We start from the raw sequence: 25,364 nt of genomic DNA on the forward strand, positions 1-25,364 counted from the left end.
CAAAGGAATTAGGATTATATGATTCTCATCCAGACTCCAAAGTCTACACGTCCAACTGTTGAGAAGTTATAGGCTGTCTCCAGATAAGTACAGTGTACAATCTAGAATCTAGTCAGATGAAATTCACTTAGGTTATAATTCTAGTCACAAAAAAATAGGTGTTTTTTGCTTATTGTTCAAAACTCTGAGGTTTGTTATGTGTCCATGCATTAGCAGCCATCATACTATTACTAACTACACACAGTCCTAGTGATGTCAGTGTGTAACGCAGTAAGCATGTATCTCAAAGCTACTAAAGACTTATTAAAAAAAACCCAGTCGTGCTTAGTACAGAGGAATTACAGGGAAGTGAGGGAGAAGGGATTTTTGAAGGGAAATTTACTAACAGATCAAATGTCAGAAGCTACTGATTAAACTATGCTTTAAATGCTGGCCTCCCACAGAAATGTATACAAATTGTGCATTTTAATCTTTTATTGCACCATTCTCACAGTACACAGGGGCTTTAATATATGCATATAGCTATGCATGCATGCAGGTGATGGATATTTCAGAAGTCAGTTAGAAATGGAGGTAATTCAAGTAAACCTAGCTTAAATAAAATTAGACTGTTTTCATAATTTATCTTACTTCAAATCCACATAGTTAAATTGATTAAACTTTTTGGGTAGCCGGAGTTTAGCCTTTTAAATTCATTGCTTCTGTTGCAATTTACATTCATTCACAGTGAGACATCGGTCAAAAAGAATTGTCATTCTCATCAGATCTAAAATGAGCACAGAGAATATTGTGAGAACAGCTCCAATTCTAGCTGCTGTAAGCTGCAGATGTTATTTTCATTCAAAAATCTTATGCTTTTCGCTCTTACTGTCTTTTCTTGCAGAAGGCAGTACTGCAGAATGTTTTCACAGTATGTTAAAGAAAAACAAGAAATCTGTTTCACATTTGTAGCTTAATAGCATCTCTGTGTTGCAATTGTTTGAGGAAAACTTTTGAAAAAATTGTTAAGAGTTAAAAGCTCTTTTATAACACATTTTTTACCTTAAAATGTCTTAGAGCTGTATCTCCTCTGAATACTTCACCATATAATTTGTCCTTTTGATCTGTACCCTCTATTTCCTGAGATGTGAATCTAAACTTACATAGGTAGAGGGGGAGGGAAAAATACAATGGAAAGGTAATTTTGCCCAATGGTCTCCTTCCCTTAGGAACATAATACTGTCTGTTGGTTTTACCAATAAAGTATACTGCACAAAGTTCTTGACTCATCTGTCTGTAATAAAGCTTCCAGAATTTCCTGTGAGAGTTTATATCTAATTTATAACCCCTCAGTGCTCATGGTTAAGTGGCTCTTGACTGGTCTGGCTAGATTATGATTTGCCATCATGCTGCCAAGTTAACCAACTTTGGAAGTTGTCAGTTTGCAAAGGCATCAAAAAGGAATAACTTATGAAGAAAAGAAATTAAGGATGTTCATAAACATTCAAATAGAAGGAAGCCAGTTTAAATGGATTGGCAGGCAGTCTCAGAATTTGACAAAAATTTATCTAACAACGTTTATGAGATTATTTTTACGTGTAAGGAGTGAATTTCCACACTCAGTAGTAAAACCATCTGCTAAAGTGAATGGTGAATTGTCCAGAAATCCCCTTAAGGCAATAAAGGATTCCCACCAGAGGCATCCTTTGCTCCAGTTCTCTCATGCTTCAGGTCTAATCAACACGATCTAAGTCCTTAGAAAGCATCGAATGGCCAATTCTACAGCACTGGAAAGAAATTTTCTCCCTATCACACAAAAATACTGCTTGGGCAACAGTTGTAAGAGCAGCGGCCCCTGCAAAATATTCATATGGTTATCTAAGCAATGCTGATTCCAAAACTGAAATTCAACAATTTGCTTTTAAAGTTTTGAGGAAAAATTAAGATTACAGTCACTAAACTAAACTCAATAGGCAGTTAGGCACAGAGAAAACCAGTGGCTTAAGAGTTTCAAAACAACTTTATGGAAACATTTACAGAATCTGTAACTGCTTTCTACATGATAAAACCTCACCCTAAGATGTTTCTTCTTTGGGTTTTTTTTGTGGCTACCTAATGTTAACTGGTTTTAGAAGAGTAAGAAAACCCAAACGTATAAAAATAAATCAGATTGGTACATGTTTGTGTAACTAGTGTTATAGTCAGAAGACTATTTTGTAAAATCTATTCTTATGCACACCTGTGTTTTGTTTTCTTAGAACAGACACATGTTTCTGCTAATGTTTCCTTTAAAGTTAGTCTTATGTTATTTTCAGTAAGTTCAGGATACAGAATTCTTCTGTTTAAAGAACAGACATAGCACAGAGGCTTCCTATGCAAAGCTGACAGGTACCCCGTGGATCTTTTAACCTCAGCCTTTGTTTGGAAGGACTTCTAGGCGTGAGAGCGTAATTCAGTGCTGAAGGACAAAACCCTGAAGAAAGTTCAGGGCTTGATTCTTTGCCCAAAGAAGTTTTACTATTGACCAGATGTCATCTTTAAGATAAAAGAAAAACTCGTACCTCTCTACTCATTTAACCAAAAATATAATTGATCACTTGCATAAAGTATTTTAAATCATTATCATCCCAGGCGATTCTTCATTTTGTTTATTCTGAAGGTTAGTACATTCCTGTAATTCTGGCCCACAGGAGTTCAGTCCCTGTACCCTTGCTTTCTGCTCTTTCCCTTCCTCCTGCTTCCAGCTTTCCTTTTGTAATCCTATCCATAACTTCCTTCCATGCTGCTCCTTATTCTGCCCCTCTCCTGGTATCTGTTGGACTCAATGATCCAGTGGGTCTCATCCAACCTGGTGATTCTATGATTCTATAAGAGAGACTAGTATTCACAGAGACGATTACTTGCAAGTATATTAAAATTTGTTGTCTTACATTTTCATGATAAACATGTCAGAGTACATCCCACTATATGCAAATATTCACAGTAGAAGAGCATGTCAGAAAACTTTAAACTGCACAAGGAGTGTAAAATCAGAACTGGGCCAAACAAATGTGTTCAGAGCTTTAGAAACACTGAAATGAGCAAATGCAAATTAGAAGTGGAGTGAAGAACCTTAGTTCTTTCATTTTGCAAAATGAACTTCAACAACAGCAGTAATTTCTAAAATCTTGTAGTACTTACTTAGAATAAATATAAACTGAGATAGAGATGGATTACATGCATTTCAATAATAACAGCATCATTAAGTAATGAAAAATGCAGAATGTAATGTAAATAAACATAGCAAGACTTATAGGCACACAGAAAAAGCAATGGTAGATGGCTGACCTGCATCGCATTTTGTTGAGAGGGAAGGATTCAATTTAGACTCAGTACAAACAAACCATTAGTGGAGTGCAATGATCCACTTCACACACAGTAGTAATGTATCTCTTTTCTAAATGTAGCTGCCAGACATTCCAGACAGTGTTTGTTTGTATCAGTCCTGACCTCACTGCCTTGACTCTATTTGCCTTTGGTAGTGTATCTGCACTGGGCAGTGGTAGCGCACACAGGATGTTATCTCTTGACAGCAGCCTAAGAGCAAATCCTTCAGGAAACTAGCCAAATAGGGGAATACTTCTTCCATAGATGATGCCTCTACTCGTGTACAAGCTGCAACAGTATCACCACACTGGATAGCCCTGAGGATCTTTCTCTCCATGAATTTGCCTTTGTATGACCCTATGCATTGAAATCACAGAGCCTGTATCGTGTATATATTGGGGTTTTGTGTGCTTTGATAAACCTTGGACCAATTCACACTAATGTTAGGCAGCACTGTATTAAATGATCAAGTCATTATTTTAAGAAAAGTGGACACGTTTCACCCTTTTATATTCACCAGACATCTTGTCATATGTTAATAATGTTGACAGAGGGTTTAATACCCTCTGAGGGCAGCTAGGACATATCTCTAGCTTGTTCAGTCTAGACAGAAAATGTCAACATGAAAGGAAAGATTGAGGTGAGACTTGGATTGGTTTAACATACCTTGACCTGTGTTTGTAGCATGGTCAAATCAAGTTACTTATTGTGTTGCCATGAACTCAACAGAAATATAAAATGAAAAAAGACACTTATTTGATGCATCTAAAATTTGATCTTGAAAGTTAGCAGTGACTAGTTTACTTACAGGAAAGAGACTGGAGTGGTTTAGATCCACAATTTGAAGCAATAACAACATACACATAGTCTGTTCAAACACAATTATACTTGTGAAATTGTTCCCTGATAAATACAGATGAGCACTAAAGAATACTAACATAACTAAAGAAGACCTAACACAAAATAAAACACTCTATTTAAGGGTGCTGCATCAGGAACTTAAAAGTTAATTCCAAAATGTTAAGCAAATCACTTCTGTTTATAAAACCTGCTAATATACCATTTGACTTGGAATAAAAATTGAACGTTTTGACTCTGAGTAAAATCAATGCACACTGTGGAAGAAGGCAAGTTCTTTCATACCCTGAACAATATCATGGAACTTGGCAGAGGAATAACAGATGATATGTTTATGGTATTTTTAAATAAGCTTTCTTATTTCTGTGCATTTTAAGCACTTTTTTAAAAAAATTTACTTAATAATAAATTGCCTGGTCAATATTTGCTTACCAATGTGTACCATTTAAACCTTGTCTAGAATATTAAAATATGCCCCAAATGGATGCATATCTGGAGAGAGACATAGGTCTGTGTGTAGGTGCATATGTACATATAAATAAGTACAAAACATGTATAGAAATAAGTCCCTTCTGAAGTAAAGAAGTAAAGATACAGGTCCATATCCTAAAAGATGGGGGGAAAAAAAAAGGGAATAAGTATTTAATTGGATCCATAATGGAAATTCACTCAGAAGTGAAGATGCAGGAACCAAACTAACACCAAAGACACTTTCTACCTATTCCTTCAAAACTGTCTTCAGAGAAAACATATGGAAGAAAATTAAAGACTTACCATAAAAAAGTATTTTGTCATCTTCCCTAAAATATGATCTACTTAGCTGCTGTAGCTTTGAAGGCACGTCACCCACAAAACATATTGTTATACAATGTTTCTTTCTCTGAAGCATTTTGTAGCCAAATACTTAGGATTTAATTTTTAGTTCTTTTTGTTGAAATACTAGGTCAAATAAAAATGAACTAGACTGATTGACATTGAATAAAGACTTTTTGGTTTGAGGTGCTACCATTGAGCGCTGAGATCTGAATGCAAGAAATATCTTCTTTCTGTGTGACAGTTGACTGATGCAGAACCTTAAATGCCTCCTGAAAGCCAACAACTGCATGGTACTTGCATTTTTTATATTGTCTCCTATAAAGAGATAGATTTAGACACACTTTCCCATTTCAGTTTTCAGATTTTGTTTTGATAATTTCTGTCTTTTCCTTAATGACAACAAATAAAATATTTGCACAGGAACAGCTTATTTTCTGACAAGTCAGTTCTACTGTATCCGCTTTTTTACTTGCCACCTATATGGTTAGAAAAGTATAATTGTCTTGTCCCCCTGAAATAACTAGTTTACGATCTTCAGGCAAGGAATATTTCCTGAGCAACAATACTGGTACTTGAGAAAAAAGGACAGGGCTCTCCGGCATGTTGTTTGAAATTCAATCAGTGCTTGCACTACCCATTTCCCTCCCTGCAACATGCCATGCATTTATCTGTACACTGTGTTAGATATTTATGATAGTCTACCTATCTACCATACCTCTGCTAATCACTTTTTCAGTACTTGCTTTCCACGTCTCTTCTGATTTTTACCCTTTTCCAGGCTTTCGTAAATGTTGCTACTACTTACTATTTCTGGTTTCTCGAGGTTCATTCCTATAAGTATAGCCAGCTTGCATTATTTCAATCTCCTCCTTCAAATTACTAATGGATACATCAAACAAGAACCTCTTTTCTATTATACTAGTTCACCTGCTAATTAAGTACTTCTCAGTGCTTGAAATGTTATCTTTTGTTAATTTGAATTTTTTAAGTCTTGATCTATTTTCACTCTATGTGACAAGGACTGTGCTGAACGACAGTGTTTTAAAATGGCTGGTTCAGCAGTAATGAGAGGGTATTCCCAAACTGTCAGATGATACTGATGTTTTAGAATGTGTGTTTAGAAAAGCTGGGAAAATAACATATTCTATCCCTTTCCTTTATAATCTAATTTCAACTACAGTAATAGCTGAGCATTTACATACAGAAAGAGATGTTAATGACTGCATGTCTTCGCTAGAATGCCAGCACATCTCTGCCAAACAGACATACTAAAATCCAGAAAAACCCAACCATCCAAGTGTATTTATTCATGAGATGACTTCATCCATTCATGATAACAAGAGTTTTACTGACAAGATGAGCTCATGCTTGTAAACAAAATCTTGCTCTATTAGCCTCAGCAAGAAAACAGAAAGAAAACAGGTAAAATGTGATGGGAAAAATACTTCCCTCAACAAAAAGAACAAGAAATACTCTCTGCAAAGCAAACAAATTATTTTTTTCCATTTATAATGTATTTCAGATATCTTGTTAGCTTTTTGAAACACATCTGCCAACACAATTTAAAGTCCAATACAAATCTGCAATAATTTTAATGATGTGAATTAATTCTATTTTACATACAACTTAAATACACATCAACACTTAAGTGGTGCATATATTATTAACAGATCTTTACAGTACTAGGATTTGCTATCATAGAAGCTTCTGGAAATAACACAATGCAAAACATACTGCTTACAAGTCAAGTTATACTGCAATATTAGAAATACAGATGTATTACTGCAATTACCAACTATTTACAGCCTTGAGTTTCAGAGTTACTGAATTCTACATTTCTGATTTTATCTTATTTGCAATCCAAGCTAATAGAAATCAATACTACCAAAAATTACTACAAATTTTCATTAATTCTGAGAGAGCAAAATGGGAATTATTTAGAAGCAGAATATATCTGATGGTAGCTATATTTAACACCCGCCTTGCAAGGAATAGATGAAGTATTTTTCCTACCTTATAATCCTCTTCATAGTCATTATATCCACAAGTACTTAAGATGTCAGGAAAAATATCTGACCATCCATTACTTGTACAATTTTTGCTAATATTTCCTGTAAAGCAAAATTTGAGTGTTTAAATCAAAAAGATTTGAAAGTCTCCTCATCAATGAATCTGTAGACAACCTAACATTCTCTGTTAACATCTTGTATTTCCTAGCACTCCTGTTAAAGCCACTCAGCCTTTTCATTTCACATGCCCTTCATTTATATTACTTTGGCTTGTACCTTTACTCTGACTTGCCTCTGCACTAGAGTAATTCTGAGCTGTGATGGCAGGCTTCTGCTCTGGTGTAACAGCTATTTCTGTTACATCTGCAAAAGACTGAAATATTTTCCTGTTTTATCTAAAGTTTTCTGGAGGGAGTCTTTCAGCTCACTCTGTAAGGGGAATAAGTCATAGGTAAAGCAGTTCAAAAGAAAAGTTATTTAAATATCAGGGTTGTTCTAGCCTCCTGTTTAAGCTTTTCTACGAAGACAATACCAAAAGATCTACTTAAGAGTTATACACGCTTTTTGATTTTATGGTGATGAAGTACTGCTACAGCAAATGTTGGTAGAGCTGGTAATGATCTTTAAAGGCCAAATTCTGTAATACAATAAAGAACAAAGAAACAAATATGCACACTGAATCTCACTCTTTGAACCAATCACTGAAACAACATAGTCTAAAGAACAGACATGTGTAAGTACGTTTGGAAAGGAATTTTGAACGTCTATTAATTTCAGAACGGATCTCTTCAGCTGGGATTGAGGGAAGAAGGTGACTCTTTTCCCACATGAAGTCACATAGATGAGAAAGGGGCCATTTATTATTCTATTCCTTAATCTAATTAATATAAGATAATGTTCATACAATATGGAATATCTTCAGTAAGAGAAAACTGAAAAGACTGATGTCAGAATAAAGAATAGACACTAAATTACCATAACTTACTCTTACAATGTTAAATCTTAAGAAAATTTCCCTCACGTTTTTTAGAGAAATTTTTATATCCATGGCACTTGAAATCTATAATAACATCTTGCTTTGGTCTTTAACTGACCTAAAACCAGCTAGTTTTCACCAGACAAAAACAAATTTACATGTAACAGATCAACTTTGGCCAAAAATAACCAAATCTGTTTACACATGCTCCAAATGAAATCTTCTGTGATTTTTCTCTTCCTGATTGGTTACTGGAGTTTCTTCTTTATACAAAGTCTTCAGTGGAAAGCTGTAAATATCCTACAAATGGCTGATGAACCAACAACCAAGTATTTCTATCTTATGACAAGACCTTGACCTCAAACCACAGTATCTCCTCAAACACCGTTTGGCATAAACATGGCATTTTTTAAAGAAAATGTAACTTATTTATGCATTCTGAAGAGTTTTTGCTTTAAAAGTACATCAAGATATTCTGATTAGGCAGAGCAGGGGAATGCGTTAAAAGAACCAAAAATTATGTCAAGGCTGATTTTGCAAGAAAAAGAACCTCTGTACTCAAGATGCTGAAGCATTTTCTACTGTAGGTATCGCTAGGCCTTCTAAGTTAAAGATAGTCAGACAATGTTCTATGGTAGACACTGTATGTTTCTCTGTCGTTGTTCCATGCAATTAAATATTTTGGATGACAACTTTATTCAAAACCTATAACTGGAGACATACATTCAAATAAAATTCACAGAAAATTTTTCAGATAAACATAAACTTACATTATCATGTACAATATAGAAAAAATATTATAGGAAAATACGGTTGGTTTTAGAGTAAAAAGTAATTTAATATAGTTACTAATATTCACTGGAGAAGTAATTATGCACTACACTTTATTTATAACCTTAGCCATCACACAAGAAATTAAGAACCAGTTATCCAAAAGTTGTAAAGATGACAAGTACTTTTTTAAATTCAGAATTTAAATTTAAAAATCCTTTGAAGAATTGATTGTATTTAAAAGCTTATTTGCGATTTTGAATTGTTCCATAAAAATAGGATAGTCTAGATCATTCTGTGGTAGAATTTTAATTAAAAAAATTAAATTCTAAATAAAGTAAAAAAGAATAAATTAAAAACAAAAAATAGCTAAAAAATTAAAAAAATAAACCATACGTCTCACAAATCTGGCTAAATGAAAGGAATTAGATTTCTTCTTTAAAGATATATTTATCATTCTTGTCATAAGAATCTAGTGAATTTGAAACAGGCTGTGTGACTGCTCCTCGAATACTATGTTCAGTTCTGGGCCCCTCACCACATGAAGGATGTTGAGGCTCTGGAGCGAGACCAGAGAAGAGCAACGAAGCTGGTGAAGGGGCTGGAGAACAGGCCTTATGAGGAACGGCTGAGAGAGCTGGGAGTGTTTAGCCTGGAGAGGAGTAGGCTGAGGGGAGACCTCATTGCTCTCTACAAGTACCTGAAAGGAGGTTGTAGAGAGGAGGGTGCTGGCCTCTTCTCCCAAGTGACGGGACAGGACAAGAGGAAATGGCCTCAAACTCCACCAGGGGAGGTTTAGGCTGGACATTAGGAAAAAATTCTTCACAGAAAGGGTCATTGGGCACTGGAACAGGCTGCCCAGGGAGGTGGCTGATTCACCTTCCCTGGAGGTGTTTAAGGCACGGGTAGACAAGGTGCTAAGGGGCATGGTTTAGTGTTTGATAGGAATGGTTGGACTCGATGATCCGGTGGGTCTTTTCCAACCTGGTTATTCTATGATTCTATGAAAATTATATATTCCTGAGTATAATCAAATTATAAAGGTGTTGAGATACTTAGTTAGATCTCCACTGAATCAATGGCGCAAGATGCTAGCTGTTTTCCTTCTCTGAAATAATAGAAATACAAGATTTTAAAAAATCCTGTTAACTTAACAGATACCTCTAAAAAACACCCTGCTAGTTCCAGAAGGAAGAACTGAACAGGTAGCAGTGAAAAATGTTGTATACAGGAAAATGATAGCAAACTATATAAAGGAAGTGATCTTTCAGTTCTGTTGATGCCATGCCCAAGTGCCCAAGTCAGATAGAGTTGTAATGCATTGTGAAGGTTTCAGACCTAAATATTTATTGCAGTTGTTTTATAGAAAAACCAAAATGTTATGGTAATATGAGATACCAACAGTTGTTAAACATCAAACGTCTAAACACCAGAGAGAGCATGCATGCTCTGGCTTTTGGCAAATAGACAGATGCAGTGTGATTTAATTCAGATTTTGAATTTTTTTATCTATTACTTTGCCTAGCCTCATGATAACACCTTAATACCTTTGTTTGAGTCATTTGAATACTTTTGCAGATGTCAAGATTTACTGAAGATTACATACTTTCCCCTTTATAAACTGTTCAGACTGTCCATGATAAGCCAATCAAGATTAACCAGCTCCAGGAATGAAAACTGCTTATCTGTAGGTTGTTTATGTTATCTATTTTTTACTGGAACAAGACTTAGTAAAAAGTTTTGAGAATAAAGGTATTTTAGTTATACCCCAAGTTAGCCTCTGTATTAAAAATAACATTGTTAAAAAGCTCGCCACAGAGACCTCAAAAGCACAATTAAATCTCTGTGACAAGTTTTGCATCTTTCACTAGCTCTTCATGACAAAGGTTTCTTGCCTGAGCAATGAGGATAAAGATTTTTCCCACTGCATCTTGAGATACACATGTGAAATGCTACGTGTGTGTCATCTATTTTTAAAACCCCTCTAACAACCCAAAGTGCAAAATTGAACCATAGTATGATGTAGAAGATGGTAGACATAAAGCAATTGTTTCAGCAGTCTGAGACACTGATGAGTTCTTATCAAGTTCCATTAAAAAAGCAGAATAAAAGGTTTCATAACAACTAACTTACATTGCAATACTGTAGATTTTTAGCTATTCTGTGTTAATGCTGGCTCATTATTCTCATGAAGACAAGACAGAGCTCCCCTTCTAAGCATAGAAGCAAAACCTGCATGTGACCTGTTGGCAACTGTTAAAGTTGTCAGTCAGGCTCAACTGCCATAATAATTAAAACAAATAGGTCAAAAGGAGCAAGCAATATCTTCAACGTTGATGTGTATCATTATATCAGAATATATATTTAGTATCTGACTCAAAGAACACCGTATAGTCCACAAAGACAATTATTTTGTCTTTTTATTATGTATGTCAAGACTACTATTTTAACTCTTTAAAAAGAAAACAAACCTTAAATTGCAAATAAACCGTTTATAGCACATTATGCTATAAAATACCAAAGAGAAGCCAGCAAAAAAATACACCTTTAAACAAAATACCTGGTTTGCCAGAAAAAAGGCTAAATACTTTTGGACAAGGGACAGTGACAGTCTCTCCAATCTTCGCAGGACGCCAGCAGGTGATGTTATCCCAGACTCCAAGACATCCTGAAACAGAAACAGCAGTAACAGACTTGAAAGCTCAGTCTGGTCTGAAACACCCTACTGTATTTACCTTATAAAGCCTTTGTGGAAGTTTTGGATGAGTAGTTCAAGAAAGATTAGACTCTTTCAAGAGAGTTGCAAAGATGGTATTTTTTATGAAAATATTACGGAAATCATAAAATCTGCTGCTTAATCAGCCTATTTTTAGGCCAGTTAATATATTGCTTGCAAAACACCTTATTAAAACTACATCATTTTGATGGGATCATGCTAAGAAAAGATAGGAAATGTTAAAAACTTACTACTGACTATTAATACGGATTGTTAACTATTCAAAAATTTTGAGACTTTCTTAATCACAGTTAAAATGAACTTTTAAAATCAGCATTAATAGGCAGATTGAACATCACAGAGTAATATTTAAGTATTTCATTTGACTCAGCCTCATAAATATAATAGCAGTGCATCATGACTGGAAAAATTTTAGAAAAATGGGCATGGACTTACAAAAGCATCTGTCCCTAACTACAACAGGGATTTGAACAAAGAAGTAAGGAAATGTTACTCATCATATCTCTGTTTGAGTTATCTAAAAAAAAAAAAAAAAGTCGTGCAAAATTCTGTGCATTTATAAATAAAACAAAGCAATTGACAATTTAAATTTCTAATTAATGCTGAAGAGGAATGAAACTTTTATCCTACCAGTATTGTATCCATGAGGTTATTAGAAAATATAAGGACAGTTTGTTCCTTTGAGTAGAGAAAACGAAACTTGGACAAGGAACGGCTGACATCCATGTATTATTCTTCTGAATATTTATCTAAATATAAATTATACTTATATTTATATAATATTTATATTTAGATAAATTATATTTATAGCATTAGAAATTCACTATTTATTTAACCTGTGCTAGTGAGGTCACGTCTAAATCAAGCCACCAAAGTTAAATGAGGCTGAAAAAGGTATTTTTAGAAGTTCTATATTTGTATTAAACCATATTAGTGCAATTAAACTTAGCTTGCATAGACTTAAAAGTGTCTAACATCCTACTTTCAAACTTTAACTTACTTTCAAAGTACACATAAGCCAGAGAACCTAAGAGTGTGTTACAGAACCAGAAGTTGAATTTACACCAGGGAGTATGTCCTAGCTGCAGGATGAAGGAGAGACAGTGGCACAGCATTCCCATGGGCTTTGCTTTCCATTGGAAGAAGTGTGATATTTGGGAGGAAGTCTCTGTGCTGTACCAAGAATAGTGTTTGCACATTAAAAAAGAAGAGGAGAGGAGGATTATGGGGTAAATTCTGCATTTGGCTGCCAATTCCATAGAGTCCGCTTCACAGAGATTCCCAAGGAAACGCTGTTCTCCAGGGAAGTCACTTGCTCATGGGGACTGGGTCTTTCCTCACTGCTCTTAGGATTATACAGCTCTAAATGTAGGATCTGCTCTATATTCAGAAAGATAATGCCAAAAATAAGGGAGTACTATTGGGAACACTTCACACAGTTTATCTGTGTGAGTAGGACACGTAATGCTTTATCCTCCACTGCCTTGTATGCCGTATTAACCTCTAAAGAGGTATGCAACAAATGTACTAAATGTTCATTATCTTACCCACTCACCCATACTCACTCCAATGACTTTTCCAGTCAAGCATCAAAAATCTCCAGAGACAGATATCTCAACCTCTCTGGGCAACATGCACTCACAGAGCTTCCTCCATGAAGAATTTCTCTATGCATCTAATTAGGAATTCCCTTACTGCAGGTTGCTTCCACTGCATTCTGTTGTGTTTCTTGGGATTTTTTTTTTTTTCTGTTTACATCTGAGAAGAGCCTGGCTCCATCTTCCCTATAAGACCATTAGGCAGATGAAGGCAGCAATCAGATCACTATTCTCCAAGCTAAACAAACCCAGCTCTCAGTCATTACATGCTGCATATTCCTGTGCCAACTTCCTGACTTCTGCTGAGCCAGTTAATGACTTTCCTGTACACAAGAGCACAAAACTGGACACAATACTCCAGTGAGATGCTGTTTCACAAGTGCTAAATAGAGACAGACAATTGTTTCTCTTGATCTACCAGTTTGCTGCTGCAGCACAGTACGCAGTCAAACCTCATCTTGGTAAAGTGCACTGCTGACTCATGCTTAAATGAACGCAATTCTAAACCAAACTCCTAATATGGGTCAGAAGAATTTCATCTTAAAAATGCGTATTTCTTCCCAAGAGAGCCTGAAGTTGTTAATCAAATACATAAAACAACACAAAAGTTACAGAATCTAGACTCTTGGTATCTGTATTTGTTCCAATCAACACCGTCCTTATTTGCTTAATACAGTGTGACTAACCTCAGCTTGTCAAGTTCTCCAGTTGCCTGAAGACGACTAATTGTTTTGGTTCCTTTAGTAACTCTGACTCCTGGACCGATACATCTGACTCCTTCTTTTAGCCTTATCAGAGGATAAGGCAGATTTTCTCAGGACTAGGAACTATGAGAGTGACATTCGTTTTAGCTGTTATTGCACAGCTGGCTGAGAACTTAAGGGGTTTACATTTGAGCAAGTCACCTTCATACCCTTTAAAGTAAATGGAACTTAAACATGCTTAGGCGCTTCCTGAGTTGCAGTACTGGACCAAAACCAAGTCCAGCTCTCCATGATGCAACATCAGGGCTTATGCAAAGTAAAATAACATTTACCTCTCCCAATACAGATCATGCTTCCCTCCCAATTAATTTTAAGCCAGAAACAACATCAATAATGTAACGTACAAGTAATCAAAAAGACAAAGAAAGTATTTTCTTCATCTGCCAGCACTCAGAACTACAGTGACAAAATTAAACTTTTGGCTCTGATGGACATAGTGCCTGAGCCAGCATAAACAAGCCCTGGAGTACACAAGAGCAATTAGCAACTTGTGCGACTTCAGACCTTTTTAGTTCATCCACATTTCCACTAACAAGTGAGAACTGATGACTTTCACAAAATTTCCTTTTTGCTTAATACACTCTCCGTAAGATGGTGGATTTGCTACAGTAATCTACAAGTGACTTGGACAACTTTATAAATTTTTGCTATACTGCTCCATTGCCTGGACTAAGGTTTTGCTAAAAAGGCAGCCAAACAACATGCATTTCAGAGCTCCATTAGTATATTTTTCCACAAAAAAAACCCAAAAAAACCCCAAACCCAAACCAATAAAATCTTATTCAAGCTTCAATCACATGAAACATTATACAGAAAAACTAAGGTCCAAGTTCTATTCCCACCGAAATTAATCAACACAATTGATATCAGATCTCAAAGCTAGCTTGGAGGAAGGAAATCAGTATAAAAGTTTTTGACATTCAAAACATCAGAAGTCTAATATTTTCTGGGGAATATATTTTCTACCCCAGTTTTTCCTCAGCATTTTAGGACTTCGCAGCACAGAAGAGAATGATATTTTTTCAGACCTTTTAAATCAATATGTAAAATAACACAAAATTGTATTTCCTACATCTAGACTACATTCAAATGCATCAACAATGACAGTAAAATCAGTGTGGCTGGCATCAGAATCCTAAGAAGAATACTAACCCTTACTTTATGTATCTTTATAGGCTTAATTATTATGGTACAGGAAATCTGAGAAAACTGCTGAAATGTCCTGGAGGCATTAATAGTCACTGAATGACTATAGTATGCTTCTGAAAACTGGTCTAGAGCTGTATGCTGAAATGATGGTGTTACTGGTGTGCTGCAAGAGGCTGCTGGAAATACAACTGTTAAACAATAAGCACTTTTCTGGGCTTTTTAATTACACCTTTCCTCATTTTCCCCTCCTATTACTACATATTTTTGACAGTATTGCAGCTACACATCTTCTTTTAGCAAATCGTACCCAGAGATAGGATACAATTAGCAAGTCTATTCTTACTACATTTGCAAAAATTTGTCTCTTCAATCCCAACAACATATGTCTATTGTAGAGCATGAGCTTAATCGTGCACAGATGAAACTACCAATCAATTTCCCACTGATCTTGGAAATTCAAGGTGTGGCACAGCTGGAGACCTTGGTGAATTTCACAGTTCCTCAAGTAGATACTGCTCTTTGGCTGCAATGGCATCTGTTTACAACCACAATGGAATGACACATGCAATATTGTGAGGGTGAAAAAGAATGATTCACTTAATCCTAAAGCACATGAAAATAGGTCAGATTATTTTTCCCCAACAATTGCCTGTTTTTCCCCAGTGACAACAGAGCTGCCTATAATGTTGTAAGTACCTCTTCTGTTAGAAAATGAAGGTGTGATAAATGCTAAGTTAAACGTGTCTGTTTCTACACACCTAGCTTGATCAAGCTTGATATTCTCTACTCTGTTCACTTAATCACTACTACTTCCTGTCCAGCCATTGATCATTCAATCAGTGTCAGGATTTCTGGACTGTCATCCACCACTGCTGCATTTCATAAAATCATTAGATATGCTCTTATTCTCTGGAATTTTTACCCATGTTCCACATATATAAGCCTGTTTCTTGCTGTCTCCAAAGTATATTAATCAAATAAGATATAAAACATTTTTATTTTTAACTTCAAAAAAGGTTTTAAGTTTTAGTTCTAGTAACAATTTCATCAATAAGTCTGTAGAAAATATCTCACATTTTAAATAAAAATTAAATTGCTCCAAATGTTTACTTCATATATCTGCAATCTTCTTTAATTATCATATTAAAATATATAAATACTCAAAAGTATCTTATTGTACATTTTTATCCTTTCACGTTCGTTAATGCATTTAGCCTCTATGTCTGCATCCTGCTTCAACAAATTATCAAGCCTTGAATGTTTCTATCCTCAGTCTGACAAGTACGCATATAAGACCAGTACAGCTCTTAATCTGCCTTAGCTCCTTGACTTTTTCTGTGCATCTCTGCTACTCTGCTACTATACTCTACCTTCTACCTACTAATAAAGCTAGTGAAGGCAAAAAGAATAGGTTCTTCATCCGTATTTCTGTGGTGCCTAGAAGAATAATCCTGCACCCTACAAATAACAATCTCTTTGCAATCTCTTCCTTTGTATAATTGATTTCTCTCGTGTGTCATTCACAGCATAACCAAGGAAACAACTAATCTTCCCAGAAAAACCCAATGACTCACTCAAAAGTGTGGCCACAGTGTCACTACTCTACTGGTCTTCCCTCCTGCAACTCCAGATTATATTGCAGATGCTGTTCTTAGCTGCAATCACTTACTTTATTTGAATGTTTGGGTTTTAATACTTTTGAGGCATTTACAGACACATCATTAACAAAAGGAAATTTAACAGACTATAAACTATATTTTGCTATATTTTGTTTCTCAGTTTTTTCAGCTTACATAAGTACTGCCACCACATTTTCATCCTGCTATCTGAAATCCAGTCTTTGAGCAACAAGTTTGCTTACCTACATTTGCTTCATCCTCTTATAAAAAATGTGTAGCACTGGCTTTGTACTGGAAAGTTGTGCTTATACATACCTTTTATCCAAATATTAGCCACTAGGTGGCACTTCGTAATTGGATTTAAAAATTTGCCAATACAAAGAGAGGTTTAGCATTTTTTAAACTCTCTAGGCATGCTTGATACATGAAAAAAAGAGAGAGCGCTTTGAAAATCATCCAGAAATTTGTCAGCTAGTCCAGGGTTTATTTTTCGAACAAGGAAACGTTTTGATTTTTGTACTCAACTTGACAAAGCGGGAGGAATCTCACCTCTTATGGGCAATGTTTTCTAGGCTGCAGGTCTGAACACCACAACATTTAGGCTGCATGAGGATTCATGAACATATACGGACTGAAAATCTTTCTGCATTTACACACAAGTAGTAAGAAAGGAAAAGAGGGTGCTAGAGAAATAGTGAACTGGCAAACTCAGGGCAAAGCAAACACACAGCACTACTGCTTAAAGGGGTAACAGGAATGAGATAGAAGCAAAAGTACTGTTGCTTCAAGCCACTTTGCTAAAGTTATTTGCCCTATACTTTTGTCAGGGTTCTGAGTGTACTAGTAGGTCTTAGTGGTGCTAATTGGCCCCACAGCCTTGCCTAGGGTCCACTCCAAGTTCAAGTCAGGGTTTCCAGTGATGTTGTGCATGCACCTGCGTTCAGCTTCGTCCCAGCAGGCCTTCTGCCTGTCTCTGCCCAGCCTGGTTCCTTGAACCAAGATGGATCTTTACCTCCTGCGTCTGCTGTCCCTGCTCCAGGGAGGCACCCAATGCCTGGGGTTAGGGTTGCCCCTCTGCCTGCCCTCCAGCTGCCTTGGCTTGGGGTGACATGGGCTTTGACATCCCAGGGCTCCAGCCCCGCTCGGCAACCAGCTAAATCACAGTTGGGAAACTGTACGGACTGCGTACAAACTCTGATTATTCAGGAATACCAAGGAAATGCAAATGTAAACTTTTTTAATTACTGGTCAAACAAAACTACCCATACACAGCAAGCAGAATCTTGGAAGTCTACGGTATACATCAGAAAGTTAAACAGAATGACGAAACCAGTAGAGTTTATCTCATACTCATTTAAAATGTTTGCAGATTATAGGTTTTCAAGAGCCAGTCCTATTACCAGGGATGGCAAAAATACTGTTACTGAGATTTCTAGGGGTTTATTGGCTTTTCACTAAATGAAACATTTCGGAAGAAAGGCCACATTTCCTTTTTGAAGAACAGGTTGCCATCAGAGGATCAAAAATCTATAAGCCAATTTTAGTTTTTATTGTAATTTACATACTTCTAAGGTATTGGAATGAAATATGGATGTTGCCAGCTAAAAACTTCGAAAAAAACTTTGAAAAAAAAATACTTTGAAAAAAAAAACTTTGAAAAAAAAAACTTTGAAAAAAAAAACTTTGAAAAAAACCCCACATTTCCATCCAAATTATCTTGAAGTAAATCCTGCTTTCCATTTACTCAAAATGTACTTTGGAGACAACAGCATTTATCTTTGTATGACTGGACAGCACTCTAATCTTATCATAAGAACATGGTTTCCTATTATACTGGAAAGGTATTCATGGATGTATAGTCAAAGCTGTAAGATTTACCTTCATCTTCACTCACTTTACCTTCAGCTCCCCTCATAAAAAACAGTGTGAACCAAAAAGCATGTCTGTATTACAGCTAGAAAAGCAGCAGCAGAGAGATCCAAGAAAGCTGAAGTCATTCTGCCATGAAAGGAAGCTCCATGATCCCACTATTTAATATTACCTTTAATGCAACCTCGGATAACTCTAAGCAACACTTCTATCTGAACTACTGACTCATTTTACAGAAAAAAAAAGCTGCAAAACCAAAAACTGATGGAAGACCCTGATGAGACTTGGAGAATTTAGTGGGAAGCTTGATGAGATTCCACAGAGTGAAAGAAAGTCCTCACTTTTGTGTAAGTCTCCTATTTACTGATGTGGAGAAGAAAGTGATCACCAGGTTGGCTTAGTTATGCTCACAGTCAGATCTGCTTTTTTTGTGGTACAGATACAAGTGTTTGTGTGTGTGTGTGTGTGTATACGTGGGTTTGGAATGCAAAATAGGCATCTGTCTTACTGGAGAAACAACCTAAACAGCAAAAGTTGGTTGGATAAATTAACCTGCCATGAGTCCAACATTTGAATATTCATCCCACCGTTCTGAAGAACTTTCAGAAAGATGTGCTTTGTTTCACCCAGAGGATCATGAGCTCCATGCTGGAACCACTGAACGAAATTCAGCAATGTAATTTGGGAGATTAGATTACATAGTGACATTGGTCCTTCTTACTTTTATCAGTAAGTGAGAGTATCATTTTGGTAGTCCTGCCTGTTTTAATTTCCCATTGCTGGCTACATTATGAAGCCTCTCTTTGAGAGATTTATGAAATTCTTTGCAAAGCCATTTCTCTTTTCCTTTACATCCCTTCCTCAGAGTTATGATGCCGCAGCTAAAATTAAAAATACTGACTGGCATATGAATCTCACAAAAACACATTTTGGAAAGGAAGAGCTAAAAAGACTCATTTAACTGTGCAGCCACTCAGCCCAAAATGGAAAAAAAAAAAACAAACCACAACCAAATCCCAGACCTAATTTTTTCATAATGAGAACTTTTTTAGAACTTTTTGTTGTAGAACTAGTCTAGTGACTGAGTTTTAAAATTTTATAAAATAAAATTCTAAATACTGAATAAAGACAGACATTTGCAGTTAGCAGTTTTTTATTATTTTCAATCACTTTCATTTGGAGCTTTTCATTTTTCTAAGAAGACAAGCCATGGGTAGTAGGTAAAAGATAAATTAATGTTTTCCCCTATGGGCCTCAAAACCTGTTGCTGTTATGAGCTATTTAGAATGGAATTAATCTGCCCTCCAAAAACAAGAGTGGAAAAATCCTCTCCTAGGCTTCCATCCATACCTCGGGTGTCAAATTATAGGAGAAAAGAAGAAAACAAATGCAGATGGAAGCTAATGCAGGCTTCATAAAATAAACAACTACGTTTGCTAGAGAGCACTACAGAGAGGAAGGCACTTCTACAGATCTTTGGAGAGTGCCTTTCTTCCCTAAATGGATTGTAATGCCCCCTGCTAATGGAAGAGTATGTGTTAACGCTTGAAAATCCCCCAAAGGGTGCAAAGCAGGAGGCTCGGATGTCTAACAGTTTGACATTGTCAAATGAGCAGAATTTAGACAAACTGGGTCCTGCGTTTTTAATATACCCTTAGCATTGTTCAGAGGATATCCACACAGTGTTCATACAGCTTTTTGTTGCAAAACACACTATTGCATTAATAAGCCATGAAGTAAGCAAGTCCTTTACAGATTTCATAGCTAACGGTTTAGGGGCACAATTAGGGGCACTCAGTGAAATTATTCAGCCCGCATTACAAAGCAGCTGGGGAAAAGTGACTATAGTGTCATTCTGCTGCCTTTAAACTTTTCCTTTATGTCTCCCTAACTGGGTGCTGAGAAGTATTAGATAAGGTATTCCATACATAATCGTCATCTAGGCCAAACTGCCTCTCCAGTTAAACTTGGATCCTGTAAAATTCAGTATCTGTGCATGCCAGCCAAATTCTGGAGCACATTACATAGAGGTGTGAAGGCTTCTCAGGTGTCCAAGAAGGTAATGAATAATTCCCCACTGATTTTGATAGTGGAGGTCCAAGCCTCCTGTGGAAAATCTCACTGAAGCTTTACTTCCAAATTCTAGCCAGGACCTTCAACTAGATTTCTTCATAGCTTTTGTGAGGCAGGTAGCACATACTAAAGTTAGAAAAGCATGACAAGGGCTGTATAACCATCTTCCCCATTCAGGAAAAAGTGAAATAGATTTTGTGAATTTATTATAGTGAATTATGTTTAAAGTGTACTACAAGTTTGAAGTGTGGAGCTACAACTTGGGCTAGTTCCAGCTTGCCAATTTTCATTATTAATTCTTCAGCAGAGTATCACAATGACAATCTGCAAGTCTCTTTTCAAAATACTCTTTACATCTTCATCTGAATACAGAGAGTTTATTCAGAAAACAATCAGGGAATGGATATTTTTGGAAGTGTAAATGCGTATATTTAACATACACCCTTCTGAAGAGGTTCTTGGTAAAGGTATCGATAACATGAAGGATAGGAAAAATTCTCCTGTAACATTAAACATGTAGTTTTTAAGGGCTTCTTACCACAGGGGTTTTATTCCAGTCCCCTACAAAATGGCACATTCTCTTAGTTTCAGACAGGCATTCAATTAAACACATAAATCCTTTCACTGCTGTTTCATCACTACTTTGCAGGGCTGAATCAACACCATCAGACATACTCTCCCTTTCCAAGACATGAAGTTCTTAAACAGCAGTTTGCTTTCAGGAGGCACCCCTCTTCCCATGAAAAGAGGCTGTGAAGAAAATATTGACAGAAAACTACTTCTTTCACTAGGGAACCCAAAGTAAAACTGGTGTGCATCACAAGGACACCCTTGCAGCAACTCAGCATCTGGATCACAGAAGCGGATACTGAAGAAAGCTTGACTTTCAAACTGTATGATAGCTAACACTGACTTTATTAATTCAATTCATTAAGCTGTGCAAGTAATTATTTCTCCATCTGGCTTCATACTAGTATTATTTATGTAACAGCCGTCTCTCTTCACCACTCATATAAACAAAAAAATCTAAATGTAGAACAATTATTTCAGTAAGATTTTGCTTGGAAGAGGCATCCATGTAAATTATTCACTGTTATTATAATTTTTCTAATTACTGATCTGGATTAATCAAAATGAAAAATTACAGTAAAATACAAACTGTTGATGATCCTTTAAATTATTTTATTGTATACAGATTGATATTAGAGTATGCACTGAGGGAACTGCACATTAAAATCAAGAAGAGGAGGAGAAAACATCATTGAATTGCAACTCATGTTTATGCTCAAAGGGCACTGCAGATGGCAGGTCCCTGAGGTATCATAATCATCTTCACAATACATTCAAAAAGGATTGAATATGGACAAAGAGATACACTATGTATCACCTAGTTTAGCCAAAGGAAAACAACCACACTACAAAAGCTGCAGTATTCCAAGGAGCCAAGTTATTCTGAGATGATACATATCTGGACTAATATATCAAAAGGCAGAACACCAATGAGCCTTTGTAGAACTAATTTGAAAGGAAATACTTCCAGCCACTTAAATATCACTCAACAACAGAAACTTAATGATTAGTCTTAGCTGTGACATTACTATGTAAAAATCAAAATTCTATTTTGAACTGAAAAATGTTCAGTTGCCTTTAGATCTATAATTTCTTTCCTATTTTTCTAGGTCTCACTGAAAGCCCACCATTCCCTCCAATATTTTGCCCATCCCTTCAATACATGACCTTTTCACAAGTAGGTGCATAGAGACTGCTTTCTGCTCACAAGTTCTGGCATACAGTTTAGAAAAGACAACTAATCGTAAAACATTAATATCTTTGTCATTAAAAAATAAATAAATACACACTTCCAACTTTCCAAAAAAGCCCAAACCTTGTAACCAAGTTCTGCTGTAGCTAATGTGACAGATTTGCTTTTCATTTGACTGTACGGATTTATCCGTTTCCTTTGTGTTTTGCTTGCTGAACAAATGGCTTTATCAACAAGTTCAACTTACAAGAAAAATGTCATTTTTTCATATTCCTATGTTCTACTTACATGGCAGTGTTGCAAGGAAATCTAGTAAAATCTAAAATTATAAAATTATAAGCTACATCTCCTCTTCCCTCTTTCTTCCGTTAAATTACAGCTGGCCCTATCTGCATCTATATATTCACCTTGCTATGTAGAAAGAAAATAAAAACAATGAAGTAAAAGAGATTATTTGTTTTCTGAATGTAACACTACTGTCCAGTTTTAACTCTGCATGACTCTACAGTACTCTACCAGTTGGAAAATACCAGCAGCAATAGCTTGAAACATGAGAAGACATTTACTCCCATTTAGTGTCCCACCCGACATGTGCCTAGCACCTGGCACAGCTCTCACAAAGTGCTCGCTGCAGCTGTACCTTTAATGAAAAAAACTGCATAAATTCTAAAATACATAAAAATATAAGCACAGTACAGACAAATATGGCAATGGCAACAGCAAAGCAGGTAAAGGGAGAAAATCTTGAATACTCTTGTTGTCTCTACATTACAGCTTATCTTTTCTTACCTTTGTAGTCCACTGGCTTTGCATTCTTTAGAAGTTCCATGCACCTTGTTTCCTCCTTGTGAATTTCCAGCTGAAATCTGCATTCTGGATGGACACCATTCACCTGCGCCAAATTAACAAACAGGCCAGGGTCTTGAAACATGAATTAAAATACTTTATGAAGGGTGCAACTGCCAGTAATGAAATCCATAACTTTAATTGGCACTGGTTTTCCCAAGCATGTGCTAGGCATTTTACAGACACAGTCATTGCCCATTTTAGCTTCTCACACATTGACTTTTCAAAACAAAATGTTAAAATAATCTACTAGACGATTCACTGGCTCTTTCCTGCAGCATTTAAAGGCCATTTTAAGACAATATTTAATTTTCTAGTGCATTTACCAGTACTGTTTCGTAAGGCTTTTTTCTCCAGAAAAAAACATGAGCTAAACTGAAGCAAGAAAGTGAACACATCTGCTTTTTTTTTGTTTTTGTAGTAGGTTAGGAAGCTGGAAGTTTAATATGAATCACAGAGCATGGAAACCGATCAAACTGCATTCTCTTTGACATGGTAAATTTTGCTGTTCTTCCCTTTTCCAAACATATATTTTCCCTCCTGAAGGCCCCAGAGCATGATCATTTGATTCAAGCAAGTGCTACACAGGAGGAAAACCCCACTCCTTTAAAAATGAAAGCACTGTCGCCTTTACTCGTTTATAGCTTCCCTCTAGTTCCTTGGTTTTCAGAAATAGCTATTTATGCCCATGGGAGAGACAGGGATGTAGCAGCACTGGGGAGAGAAACAAGACACCGGGAAGTTGTACTGGATTCAAAGGGGCAGATGGAGCCTAACATGCAGAGTCCAGAAGAGAATGAATGGGCCAAATGCCTGCTGTAGGTGACAAATGGCACTGGAGCTGAAGGGACAGTGAGATTAACTGAAATCAAATAACATCATTATGACACAAAATGCGACTAAGCTGTACTTCAGTTATCCTCACACTTGCAGTACCAAGAAAAGGGTGGTCTCTCTCCAGTCATCTCTCTCCCCTTTTCTCTCTCTTACTTTTCCTAGGAGACCTTGAATAGCAGAAACTGGTAACAGTATCTAATTCAAGAGACACATTTGGGGTTTTTTGTTTTTTTTTTTTAAATGTCAATCTTTAAGTTGTGATCATAGACCCAGAACCTAGGACCCAGGACTCAGAACCTGGTTACACTGCAGCCGCCTTGTGGGCAATGCACTTGCACAGGTTTTAAAAAATACAGTGCAATGGCCAAAAGTGTAACTCCAGGAGCTGTTATGAAAAACTCATAAAGATCTGTCTCGTCTCCAAATGTTTTATTTCATCATCTACAACATAAGAACCTCACTTCCTTTTCCCCATCTTTTCTCTATATTGACTACTGAAATCATACGTTTTTCAGTGGAGAGGTTTTTTGTCTTTTCAAAGTGAATTTGTACAGAACACTAAAGTAAATTAGGATTTACAATAGAAAATTCAGCATTATGCTGAAAATATCTGTTTTGTTATGTAATAACTACTTTCCAGAGAGGTCTCATGTAAAATAAAAGTCCTGTGTATACATAACATTTTAAATTGTATTTTCCTGTCACATAAAGGATTTTGCCATTTTTTGGTTGTGGGTTTTTTTTTTTTCTCCATCTAATTGCAACCATTTGGTAACTGTGAGGAGATCTCCAGCTCAGCAAAAAAGTATTATAATTACTGGGTCTTGGAAAGGTATGTTTCAGTAAATGGAAATGTTTATTAAATCAGGAGTAAATCAAAGCAGCGACTACAATTGAGAAATCTGCTGAATAAATGACTTCTCATACTTATGAAAGAACTGCAGGTTTCTTGGTATCGGTGATCTAATAGTGAAGGTTACTCTGAGAACATTAATTTGTTAGTACTCAAAGGTAACACAACTTTACTTTTCAAACTTGGGACCCACGCCAAACTGAAACATGCTTTGTTCTAACAGATCCATCAGTTTCATGCTGACGCACTTCACCAGGCTACAGAGATTTAGGGTTTGAGACTATGTGGCACTGATCGTGTCCCAAAACACACCAAGAACACCAAAAGGGATTTTGAGGGTACTTTCAGGGCTGATGCTCATCCACCTTTTCCCTCTACTTTACCAAGGGAATTTTATTCTTTGTAACCGAGTACAGAACCCCGTGCTGCCCACTGTAAGGACAACCAGTCAGCTGGAAGTCCAGCTGAGGAATCTCTGCAGC

General features: G+C 36.3%; 1 protein-coding gene across 1 annotated transcript in view; it reads right to left on the reverse strand.

The window, feature by feature from the left end:
- The window catches only part of VIPR2 (vasoactive intestinal peptide receptor 2), a 56,003-nt gene that overhangs the window by 26,887 nt on the left and 3,752 nt on the right, over positions 1 to 25,364 (reverse strand). Inside the window, exons 2-4 of the mRNA XM_069859318.1 lie at positions 23,136 to 23,238; positions 11,336 to 11,443; positions 7,033 to 7,130 (exon numbers count right to left, since the gene is read on the reverse strand). Coding sequence (XP_069715419.1) covers positions 7,033 to 7,130; positions 11,336 to 11,443; positions 23,136 to 23,238 — 309 coding nt within the window. The remainder of the gene's footprint in view (positions 1 to 7,032; positions 7,131 to 11,335; positions 11,444 to 23,135; positions 23,239 to 25,364) is intronic.

This window comes from Phaenicophaeus curvirostris, chromosome 6 (assembly GCF_032191515.1).
Source record: "Phaenicophaeus curvirostris isolate KB17595 chromosome 6, BPBGC_Pcur_1.0, whole genome shotgun sequence".
Lineage (NCBI taxonomy): Eukaryota > Metazoa > Chordata > Aves > Cuculiformes > Cuculidae > Phaenicophaeus > Phaenicophaeus curvirostris.